The following is a 12465-nucleotide window of genomic DNA, read 5'->3' as shown; positions in this document are numbered from 1 at the left end:
TCAGGAGCCACCGCCGCCCCGAACCTGGTCTCGGACTCTCCAGTTTCGAGGACGTAGCTTTCCGCTCCCCGCCCTCAACCCCCCCCCTTTTCCGCCCCGCCCCATCGGCTCCCCCCATCCCCCCCTCTCTCTTACTCTCTGACTCTCCTCCCTCCCTCCCTCCCCCCTCCACCCTCTGGGCCGGATCTTGTCTCGCTGAGGCGGAGGAGGAGAAGGAGGAGGAGGCGGAGGTTCGGCCTGCGCAGTGAGATGTTTGTCCGTCGCCGCCGCCGCCGCCATCGCGGAGGAGCGCGATAGAGGGAGCCCAGCCGCGAGTGACGGGCCCGGGGGGAGGGGGAGCCCCGCGGAGCCGCCGCGCCAGCGCAGCCCCCGAGGGAAGGCCGAGCCGCAGCCGCAGCCGCAGCCGCCGGGGCCGGGCCGGGGCCGGGGCCGGAGCCGGAGCCAGAGCCGCCTGAGCAGGAGCCGGGGCCGGGGCCGGAGCCGGGGCCGGGGCCGCGGGGGTCCGGCCGCCTCTCCCACCCCCGTCGTCCCCCTCCCCCTTTCCCAGCCCGCGGGGTTCGCCGCCCCATCCCGGGAGCCGCCGGCCTCTCCAGCCCGCCCGCCTTCGATGTGACACGGGCGCCTCGCAGCGCGACCTGAAGCCGCCGCCGCCGGAGCAGCAGCAGCAGCAGGAGGAGGAGGAGCAGGAGGAGCAGGGGAGGAGGAGGAGAACCATGTCGAACCTGAGCAAAGGGACGGGCAGCCGGAAGGACACCAAGATGCGGATTCGGGCCTTTCCGGTGAGTCTCTCCTCCGCCCCCGGGGCCGAGGGGCCGGGGGCCCGGCCGAGAGACGCACTCGAGGCCCCGGGCTGAACTCACCCCAACAGGCCGCGGGGCCGGCCGCTCCCCCCTCCCCCCACCGCCGCCTCTCGGGCCGCGGGGCTGGAACCTTCCCGGCAACGGGGGAAGCTCGGGGGGCGCCCCGCGGGGGCGGGCAGCGACGAGGGGGCGCCCCCGGGCGGTCCTGCCGCCTCTGCGCCCTTTCCCAACAGCCCGTTCCGCTGGGCCCGGGCCGGGCCGGGTCGGGCGGCGGCGGCCCAGCTGGCTCCCGTGTGCCTGCGCGCCCCCCGCCTGCAGGCCCGGGGAGCCCGGCCTCTGGCGTCTGCCGCCCCCTGCCCCCTCTCACGGGGGCTCCCGGCGGTGCTTCATTGTAAGCCTGGGCGCGTGTGTGCGTGTGTGTGCGTGCGTGTGTGTGAACTTTGAAAGGGGCATTGCTCAGCTATTAAAGAAAAGTCCTAAAAAGGCTGCCGAGCTTGGGGAACCGCGAAGGGAACGGTCCTGTCTCCCACAAAATGAGCTCTGTGGCCGGTCAAGCTGCCCAGACGCCGTGACAGGTGTGCCAGTTAGTGCTGGGTGATCCCTGCCGGTCGGTCACGTTGTAGGTCCTCGGAGCATCTCTCCTCCCAAAGCGCTGGATAGACTCGGGCCATTTTCAACTTCGCTCTGCCCTCGCTCGCAGCCTCCCGCGGCTCACCCCCTTTGGGGAGGAGGCTGGGAGGGGAAAGTGGGCCCCCCTGGAAGTCCGGGCCCCTCCAGGAGAGCTTGACACGGAAGGTTCCGAGCAGCACTGGACGTACTCTTGGGGGAGGAGGGGGGAGTGTCATTTGGATTGTAGATTTTACTGTACTCTTTTGAGGTCAGGTTTGATTGAGCCAGTGACGAACGTAATGTAATAACAGACTACACGTACTTGCTTATGTGAAGATAATATTAACAGGCATCTAGCCAGGCAGAAATTTTTCTGAACAAAAAACTATAGTAACCAAATAGTAATTATAATCAAAACTCTAGCAGAGGAGTTCAGAATTTTGCTTTTAAAAGGTGTGTTCGTGTATGCAGAGTAACAGGGAGAGAAGTTATTAATTGTTGTAAGTTTCCAAAAGAAAAAAACTTACTCTATTACAGGATATTAACTATTATTAACTTACTTTACTACATAACTTGATAGTAACATGGTATTAGTTATAAGTACCTTTTTTATTGTTTTCCTAGACAAAGCTAGTATTTTTAGATTTGGTAGGAGAAGTGCTGGACAGCTTGTGAACTTTTCATCCTGAACTTGTAAAAATGCAGTGTATGTAGTTAAAAAATTGGTTATGGGTAGGGGGAGCAGCAGAAAGATTAGGGGATTGGGTTACATTTATAGTACTTTATAAAGTGTATTTCAGTCTTCTGAGGTAGGTAGGGCAAGTATTATCCCCATTTTACAAATGAGAAAACCCAAGTTTCACTAAGATTGTGACATTCTCAGTGAAGGAGAGCTATTTATTGTGGATAAAAGGAGTTTTGCTGGCTGACAGTTCATTAAGTGAGTATGAGAGCCTTTTTTAGTGTGTGGAATAAGATCGTGGTTATACTGATAAATTGTAAAGGGAGCTTAGAGAGCATTTAGTCTAACTTTCTATTACAGATGAGGAAACCAGGGCCCAGGAAGAGGGGACGCTTTTTGCCCAAGTTCACACAGGTCCAAGTGTCAAAGCAGGGATTTGAACCCAGATCTTCTAACTCTAAACATCCACTCTCCTTTCTACTACTTCACTTAACAGACTTTGATGAAATCCATTAGCACCTTTTCCTTGAGAAAAAAAAAATGGTACTGTACTAACATTTCCATTGATGAGATCTTAAGTTCAGTAAGGTACTGCATTTAAATGCATATAAAAATTTTATCAAATTTTTTTTACAATAAGTCCACAGGATTGAGTTGTAGGAAAGCAGTTGCTTTTTAATTTTAATATAAAAGTTATTACAATATGTCAGATTTTGTAGGAAATAGTGCAGTTTTCCAGCACTTACCAGTGACTTTCACATTCAACATTTTGAATATTAACTTGTATTCAGATTTATTATTAAAATACAGCAGCATTCATATTGATAACAGCTCTATGTTAGGGTAAAACTTGATTTGATGTTCCTACTTCCCTTTTGCCTCTGCGTACCTTTGACAATGTTCAAGTCTTTAACCTACTCCTTAGTTTTACTTTACCACTCCTCAGGAAATTTCAGCTGTTGCATTAGCCGTAGAATGTGAACTTTTGTAATCAGCAAGATTTTTGCCTTGTTTGAAACAAAAGTTATTGCAGTATCATGGTCTCGTGCTGGTAACTAAAGATATTTTATTAAGTGTCTGCTGTTCGATAGATCCTGGGGGTACAAAGACAAAAATGAAACATCCCTTCCATCAGAGAGCTTACCATGTAGCTAGAGGAGACATTTGCATTATAAGCACATACAAATTAGATTTTTTTAAAAGACTATTTTTGGGGGGAAGGCATTAAATGTAACTTTGGTATCAGGAAAAACTTAATGTAGAAGTTAACAGGTAAGCTGAGTATTGAAGGAAGCTAGAGATTCTGAGAGTCAGAGATGAGGAGGGAGGGAGTATGCTACAGATGGGTACTAGCCAGTGCAAAAGCTTGGAGATAGGAGATGAACGGGTTCCTTGTGTGATGGAACAGCAAGAAGGCTGATTTGGCTGGACTGTAGTCTACTTTAAGGAGAGTAATGTGAAATAAGATTGTAAAAGGTTAGATGGGGCTAGGTTGCAAAGGGCTTTGAAGATTTTATTCTTTGTCCTTCAAGTAACTAGGAGCCATTGGAGTTTATTCAAGTACATCCCAATTGTACTTCATAAATATTCAGTTCCCATACACAATCGCTTGTAATTTAAAAGAATGTTAAAATACCTACTTTTTTTTCTTTATCACTGTCTAGTTCTTAAGTTCCTTGTTAGTGTGGCACCCGTGGCAGCACGTTAATTACAGATAAGTACCTCTATTGTAATGTATTTCACTGATGGCTTATTCATCTTCGGGTATAAAAATTTTGCCGACCTTGCTTTTCGTATCTTCTTGGTTAGCAGCTTTTAGTACTTGAAAAGCTAAAGTTTGGAGTCACTGGTCAGAAGTAGGGAATGAATAGAAATACCTGTAGAGAAAACGTTTATGGTCTTATTTAAATCTGTCAACTTTTTGACTGCAGTCATTGTAAATTAATAGAAATTAGGGCTTTAAGTTCACAGAATTTCACTTCAAATTATTAACTTCACCACTCCTAGAGAAGTGAGATGTAAAAAGATTAATCAGAAAAGTTTCTTTTTTCACAATTTTTAGTTTTTTCATTTCAACATGTCTGATACTTTAATTTGCAGCTCAAAGGCCAATTTATGCTAGAATTTTCAAACTACTTTGAACATATATTTCCTGTGCCATTAGTAAAAGGAGGCTCTTTTTTATTTTTGAGCATATATAAATGTGTTCTACCCAATTCCTCCTGATGTTTCATTATGTCATGGTGGTGACCTAGAGTTTTTGAAGGTTGTGCCAGCAGAGCACAAACTATGGTATATCATGTCAAGCCAAAAAGGCTTTAAATTGGGCCAAAATACTGTTATATCTATTTTCTGAGGATTGCCCTGGCTAAGTTCAGAGAGGCTCATCTCCAGGTTAGGCTCAGGATGATTAATTTTTTGGGTATAGTAGCTCTTGTAGACTGTATCTACAAAATTACAGAGGAGTTGTGATCTGCGTTGGTGGAGGGAATACCTACACAGATGAAATCACAGATCCTTGCATATTAAAGTATTATAAATGACTTTGAACATTCAGAACATGACTCCAAAAATTAATGTTGCCTCATTTTGATACTACTTGAGTTTTTAAGCAGTTGTTAGTTTGCAAAAAACTGCTTTTCCCTAAGATGAAAAAATGTTTCTGTTTTGAATAAAGTATTTTTAACTTCATGTCTTCTTGTTAAAGTATTTTATAAACTTTTTTTTTCTTTTTGTACTTACAGTAAATGCCAGGAAAGCTTGTGTACATAGCTGCTCTGTATAGGCATGTAACTGTAGAAGTTTAGGGAACTGGAACACGGCTAAAAATGTTTATAGCACTTCCTTTTCAAATTGATGTTTCCCTCTACTGAACCCTTTAGACCCTCTTGTTAAGCTTTTCCCACATGTAAGGTCTGTCCTTTAGACAGTTTGTCTGGGGAACTCCTGATTGTTAAATGTCTGCCAGCCTTTCCTCAGGGGATAGCTCCCTGGGATGATACTACCTGGGCTGTTTATATGATGCTTGATAATATGTGTAACTTTAGAGGATAGCTAGAACAGTATTTTCTTGTCTTCAAGTTGTCTTACCTAGGTTTTATGCTAGGAGGGCCAACAAAGAGGGTGCTAATATTTTAGGGTCATCTTTAAGTTTTTCGTAAGGACACCAATTATATATGCTACGTATTTCCAAGACTATGCAAGTCCAAATAGAGAAAGTTCTTGGATTATTATGTCTTTGATTTGAATTCATCACTTTAGGCTTAATTAGGCAAGATACTGCCAAAAGCTCTGGGTATGAGGGAAGTACTTACTAAGCTAAAAGGCCTAGAAATGGTAAAAGGAAAAAGGTTCAAGAGTGATGAATGGAGTACAGGCCTCACAACTAACTTTTCAGGTTTTGTGTCTCTCCTCAGATGGAGAGATAGTTCTGCTGTCCCTACAGCAAAATTTCACCTTTAAAGTGACAACTATAGCAGTAGCTACATGGAAAGAGAAGAAAGAAACTCCTAGAGCAAGTCAATAATATATAATGTTTGTAAATGAGCATCGACTAGATAATAACTACATAGCTTTTAAAAAATTATGGAGCATGCTTTTTCAAATCTAGTTGATATGAAAATACAATTTTTCAATCAGTTCTAAATCTTTTAAACTTTGCAATTTTACTTTATCTTACTCTGGATATCTTTTGATAACCAGATAGCTGTATCAGGTATTATTAGTACTATTCTGGCTTTAGTTGTTGAAGAAGAAAGGTGATATAAAATAACTATCCATAAAAATGTACATTTGCTTTAAATAACATCTTTTTCTTCAGCTGCCATTAAGAGGAGTTTGGATAATTGATCATTAGTATCAGTAATTGAATTCAGTAGATCTGTAGTAGTTTATGAAAATTGGCTACTTTAGTAATACATTGTACTATAGATTCTATGCTCTGAAATAAAATACACAAAAGCTTCGTTAGTTTGGAACCCACAATTTTTTTCCTCAAAAAAATCTGCCATTTGAACTTTTTGCTAATAAGATAACATTCAAGTCCATAAATTTGAAAATAGTAAAATTTTGCTGAATTTTTCACACCCCTAAATCATATAAATTAAAGAATCTGAGAGCTGGAAGAGGCCAGAGAGGCCTTCTAGGACACGCTGTAACTGACCACAGATCCTCTCTACAATATATATGAGTAATGGTCATCCACCTTTTTATTTTTTTTAAGACCTCTAAATACAACTTTTAAATAGTATGAAGTGCCTGTAATAAGTTGGATAAAATGTGAATGTGAAAGAACTAGTTGTCATAATGCACATTTACACAATTTTAACATTTTCGAAGATTTTATTCACAGCAACTCCATGAAGTGAAGGTAGTGTGTTATTCCTGTTTTACAGGTGAGGAAGCTTCAGTAAGGCTCAGAGACATTAAGTAACTTATCTACAGTCATGGCTAGTTTCAGAGATGAGCTCTTAGGTCTGCTCACTCCCAAATCAAATTCTCTTTCTACTGCACCACACTATCATTGTTGTTAAATAAGATACATTTATTACACAAGAAAGCAGAAGTAAATTAAAATACCACCTAATGAAAACTTTGGGTAGTTATATACTTATACACAATGCTATCATTTCCTAAAATATTTTAAAAACTTTTTTGAAAATGCTTTCAGTGCCAGTTTACAAAAGCCCATCAAGAAATCAGTCACAGTGAAGATTTGGCATCTTTTAGTATACTTAAAAGAATGCTTTAGGTATTGAAAGCTGTTTCCAAAGAGAAAGTGTCCATGCAGCCATCATTTGAATAAGTGTATAATATTATTTGTAGACTAGTTTTGAAATAATTCTTATTTGGATCTAAAAACTCAAGAATATTTATTTTGAAAAAAATCAATCAAACTAATTTCCATTCACATCTTATATATATAATACTGTTTCATTCACTAATTGCTTGTTTCGTGTACTTCTCTAGGTTATAACTGCTTTGTGGACAGGGACTATTTTTCTCAATCCCCTTACCCCGTCCCTTTAAAAATAAAAAACTCTAGAATCTATCTAGGAGGTAGAAGATAAAGGATTAAGGTGTCATCTAATACTCTCACCCAAAGTAATTAGGTACTCAATCTCTTTAAAACCATAATGATTCTGATTACTTAGGTAAATCAGTGGAGGTAGTGAACCAGTGAATGTTAAGAAACATTTGAACTTCCATGTAAAATAAAGTAGATTTTTGATTTTGTGATCTATAAAGCTCTAAAGCCAGTTGTCATAAAGGGGTAGTTAACTTGGATTTGTGGGAAAGAATTTTAACTTTTAAATTACTTTCTACCTGAGAAGTTTATCTTAGTCCTAATTTTAAAACAAGAAGGAAACATTAGAAGGTATACCCTAATCTATTATTTGAAAAAAAAAATTTATTATAAACTTAAGATGAATAGACATAGACATTTCTATATACAAAGACCAAAAAAATTGTATGTAAAAACTTAACTTTGCTTAAGCGCGATTTGCATTTTTAAATGCACACACGTGTGTGTGTATACACACATATATACACACATATACACAGACACATATAAATACACACATATATGTAATATTATTAAAAAGAATTACTGTGTCCTCTTCTGGACCTTTTTTTCCTTCTGCATCCTTTTATCACACACCCCCCTCCAACCAAATATAATTCAAAAGAAATCAATACTTGGACTTGTCCAAAAATGTATAGACCACTCCACCTGTAGTGCAGCTTTCTGCCAAGAAAGGGGGTGGCATGCTTCACCATCAGACTTCTAAAGTCATATCTGTAGTCTTTCTGAGTTGTTTTCCTTTAAATTATTGTGGTTTTATTATTTTTTAAATTTCCCTCTGTATCTGTTCATTTAAGTCTTCCTAGATTTGTATGAACCCACATTTATCATTTCGTATGGTGCAATATAATATTCCATTACACTCAGATGCCACATTTTGGTCAACTATCCCCCACTTTAGGTAGCCACTTTATTTCCAATTGTTCTTATTTCCAACAACAAAAAAATGCAATTAGAAATATTTTTGTGTTTATGGGTCCTGTACCTTTGGTTTTGAACTTTGGGAGGTACATACCTATCAGATGGTCTTGCTGGGTCAAAGGTTGAGAGTAAACTTAGCTTAGTGACTCCGTGGGTATACATCAGATTGCTTTTCATAATGTTTGGACTTCATCAACAATGTATTAATGTTCCAGTCTTCCTACAATTGCCTTTTTCATAGCTTGTCATCCTTGCCAATCTAATGGGTGTGAGAACTTAAGAATTATTTTTATTTTCCCTTTTCTTATTTGGACCATATTTTTTTTCTGAGATGACTCTTGGTAGCTTTCATTTCTTTTGAGAATTGCCTTCATATCTTTGAACCACTTACTTTTGGGAAATTACTTTTATTCTTAGGTATTCATATCAGTTTTCCATATTACATGTCTTTAATATCAGACTGTTATCAGAAAAATATGTTACAAAAGTTTTTTTCTTCTGTAACTGCTTCCTTCCTGATTCTGCTTGCACTGGTTTTGTGCAAAAAGCTTTTCGGTTTTATGTGATCAAAATTGTCCATTGTATGTTCTGTGAGCAATTCTTCCTTATTGAGTTCAAAATTCTTCCCTTAGGCATTGTGGAGAAAGGTACTTGTTATTTTACAAGATAAACATTATATAGTACTTAAAAGTTTTTTATTTAATTTTTTCCAGTTCACAAGCATTTGTTTCTCTTTCTCCCACCCCCAAAAGAAAAAGAAAATCATTGCTACAAATACATATAGTTAAGCAAAACAAATTCCCCAAATTGGTCATGTCTAAAAATGTCTCATTCTGCATATTTAGTCAGTCACCTCTCTGTCAGAAGGGGTAGCATTCTTCAGCATCTGTCCCCTGGAACCATGGTTTGTTTTTTTTTTTTTTCATTTTGTTGATCAGAGTTCTTAAGTTTTTCAGTGTTCTCCCCATCCCCACACGCAGTTCTGTTGTACAAATTGTTATCCTGGTTATGCTTATGTTACTCTGCATCAATTTGTATAAGTCTTCTCAGGTTTCTCTGAAGCTGTCCTTTTTCATCAATTTCTATAGCACTATGATATTCCATTACATTCATTTACCAAAATTTGTTTAGCTATTCCCCAATTAATGAGCACCTCTTTTCTTTCATAACTATTTTGGTGTATATAGGAACTTTCTTCTAATCAGTGGCTTCCTTGGAGTATAAGATCAATAATGTAGTTTATAGTTCAAAGGTATAGACATTTTAGTCACTTTATTTGCTTAATTTCCAAATTGCTTTCCAAAATGATTGTACCATTTCAGAGTTCCATCAACAGTGTGTTAGTGTACTCATCCTTCACGCCATTTGCTTTTAGTTTTTGCCACCACAAAAAGAGCTGTTAGAATTATTTTTGTATATATGGGTCCTTTTCCTCTTTGATTTTTTTTATGGTATGGGCCTACTAATGGTCAAAGGGATATAAACAGTTTAGTAACTTTTTGGACACAGTTCCACATTGTTTTCCAGAATTGCTGGACCAATTGACAATTCTACCAACAGTGCATCATTAATGTGCCTGTTTTCCATAGCTACTCCAACATTTATCATTTTCCCTTTTTGTCAGCTTTGCTAATCTGTGTGTGTGTGTGTGAGTGAGTGAACCTCAGAGTTACTTTAATTTACTTTTTTAAAATTATTACGAAGCATTTTTTCATTTGCTCTTGGAAAGCTTGGATATCTTCTTTTGAGAACTGCAAATTTATAATCTTTGACCATTTATTGATTGGAGATTATATTTTATTCTTATAAATTTGACTACTTCCTGATCTATCTTGGACTTGCTGAAAAGATTTTTTCCCCTAATTAACTGTTTTCCCTTTTAACCAAAATCGGTTTAGCTACATTAGTTGTTTTTTTTTAATAGTACTTAAAGGTTTACGAAATCTCCTCACAACAACCCAGTGGTATATTTATTATTATCTCCATTTTATCATATGAAAAAACTAAAACTCAGCAAATGTGATGTGAGTTACAGATAGTCCCACAGCTTAAGAGTCAGAGTCAAGTTTCCAGCCCTTGTCTTAATGTCTTCAAGTCTAGCGCTCTTTCCACTTTATAGAAATCTTGTAACATCAAAGTTTCCTTTTGCACTTTTGAAAAAGGAAAGGTTTTTTAAAACCTACTTAAGAAAATAAACTGCTTGAGCATAGTGTAAACTAGCATTGTTTAGAATGATGCTTTGTATACTAATTATAGCATTTTAACCTATTCAGCCTGGTGTAGTCTAGACTAGGTAACACTTTGCCAATTTCTAGCTACCGTGTGTGCTTAAAAGCATAAAATTTCATTAAAAAAAGATTATAATTAATATTGATTTGTCCATTAATTGTAACTGATATTTTACTTGACATCTTTGTTTCTAAGCTTAAGTTCTGACAGTCTAATATTAGAGGGTTTTTGTGATTTCATTGGTATAGGGACTCTCAAAAACTTCTTCAGCCAGTGCAGATTTGCAATTTAGAGAGTTTTCTGGGGGCATCTGAAGGATGGATGACTTGTCTAGAGTCACACAGCCAGTATATATCTGAAGTGGGATTTTAACCAAGGGTTTCCTCTAAGACCAGTTTTTCCACTATGCCTTGATGCTTGTTCCAGAGATAATTTAGGGATGTGTGTTTTTATTCTAAGGAGAAAATAAGTATTCTACATAATGAATAATTCTTGAAGACAGTGGACCAATAAGCATTTATCAAGTGCTTACGGTGTTCTAGGAACTGTGAAAACCACTGGAAATAAAAAATACAGAGTGAAATAATCCTTAATTACAGGAAGCTTGCATTCTGATGGGTGAGACCAAAAAAATGGTATATATAGAATAAATACAAAGGAAATAAATAATATAGTAGAGACAGAAGGCACCAACAGTTGCACGGTTGGGGAGAATCAAGAAATGCTTCATGTCAAACATAGTACTTGAGCTGCTTTTTAAGAAGGAAAGGAATTCTGTAAAGTGGACCTGAAGAGATAGTACATTCCAAACATAGGTGAGTAGGGCAGTTTACAAAGGTACAGAGACAGAAGATGAGTGCCACATCTGAGGAACCAAACTGAAGGCCAGTTTGGCAGGATTGTAGAGTACAAATAGGGAAGTAATGTATGATGTGCCTGGAAAGATGTGTTGTTCCCAGGTTGTAAAGGACTTTAAAAGTTAAAGAAGAGGTTCTATTCTATCCCAGAGGTAAAAAGGAGCCCCTGGAGTTTATTGAGTAAGGGAGTTGTATAGTCAGATCTACACTTCATGAAAATAATTTTGGCAGCAGTGTGGAAAATGAATTGGAGTGAGGAGAGACTTACAGCAGGGAGAAGAGAGGGGATGAGGGCTTAAGTTAATGAGTAAGCTGTTTTAGCAGAGAGAACGGGTTGAATAGCAACATATAGGTTACAAGGGTTGTATTTTTAATCTTATTTCTTCCTGATTATGTCTCAGAAATAAACTTTACGTAAATCTTGTATATTTAGAATGTTGAGAGCATGAAGGACTCTGAAAAAATTATCTTTATACTTTTCCACATTTTATAGTCTTGTTGGCATCATGTATTAGAGTTGCATCACAAGATGTCCTATAGAAATGTTATGCTAATTCTATGTTATGCTAATTTCTTAGATGGCAAAATATTATCTTATGCCACATGTATATACTGAAAATAAACACAGAAGTTCATATTGCATTGTAAATAAATGGTAACATAAATGAATAATGCTCCCTCATTCATTGAAATATATACCAATGTCTATTTTAATAGATTTAAATGCTTTGTGAGCGTAGACTGTTTCATTGTCTTTGTATTCTCATCCCTGCCATAATTACTTAATAAATGCTTATTAACTGCATTATTAGAATTCAATGAGATTTGGGTTATTATTGAGCAAATGGAACCAAATAGCTTGTATCAATTCCTCCCTTTAAATTGTAACACTGACAGGACCAACTTCTAAACTTTAAGCCTACATCTCTGGGTTTCAGTTTCCTCATCTTTTAAAATGAAGAGATTCCCTTCAGCTTTAAAGCTATAATCTTATGAAAAAACTGACTTGTTTATGCAAACTGTGTGGGGAATGTTATACCCTTGATTTTCCCTAGAAATCATATACTGTAGTTTAAAATTTTATTTTATCTTTGTTAATTTGGTGCAATTTACTTTTTCAAGAGTATACATGTAAAGTAAAGATCATGAAAGAAGTAAATACTTTATTTAATGAACGTTATTTGTGGCCACACATTAATTTAAGTTTGTGTGTATGTTTTTCTCAGGCATTTTTAAAGTTTTTTTTTGATCAGAGCATTTTAAATCGTGAAGAGAGACTTG

General features: G+C 38.7%; 1 protein-coding gene across 1 annotated transcript in view; it reads left to right on the top strand.

The window, feature by feature from the left end:
• The first annotated feature begins 626 nt into the window (after nucleotides 1–626).
• Nucleotides 627–12465, top strand: part of CUL3 (cullin 3) — a 108784-nt gene continuing 96945 nt past the window's right edge. The window contains exon 1 of the mRNA XM_027875884.1: nucleotides 627–779. Within this exon, the coding sequence (XP_027731685.1) occupies nucleotides 714–779 (66 nt within the window). The 5' untranslated portion in view covers nucleotides 627–713. The remainder of the gene's footprint in view (nucleotides 780–12465) is intronic.

The sequence above is a fragment of the Vombatus ursinus genome, unplaced genomic scaffold (genome assembly GCF_900497805.2).
Source record: "Vombatus ursinus unplaced genomic scaffold, bare-nosed wombat genome assembly UNPS02014810.1, whole genome shotgun sequence".
NCBI lineage: Eukaryota > Metazoa > Chordata > Mammalia > Diprotodontia > Vombatidae > Vombatus > Vombatus ursinus.
The sequence above is the reverse complement of the archived record's forward strand: the minus strand, read 5'-3'. Positions and strand labels throughout refer to the sequence as shown.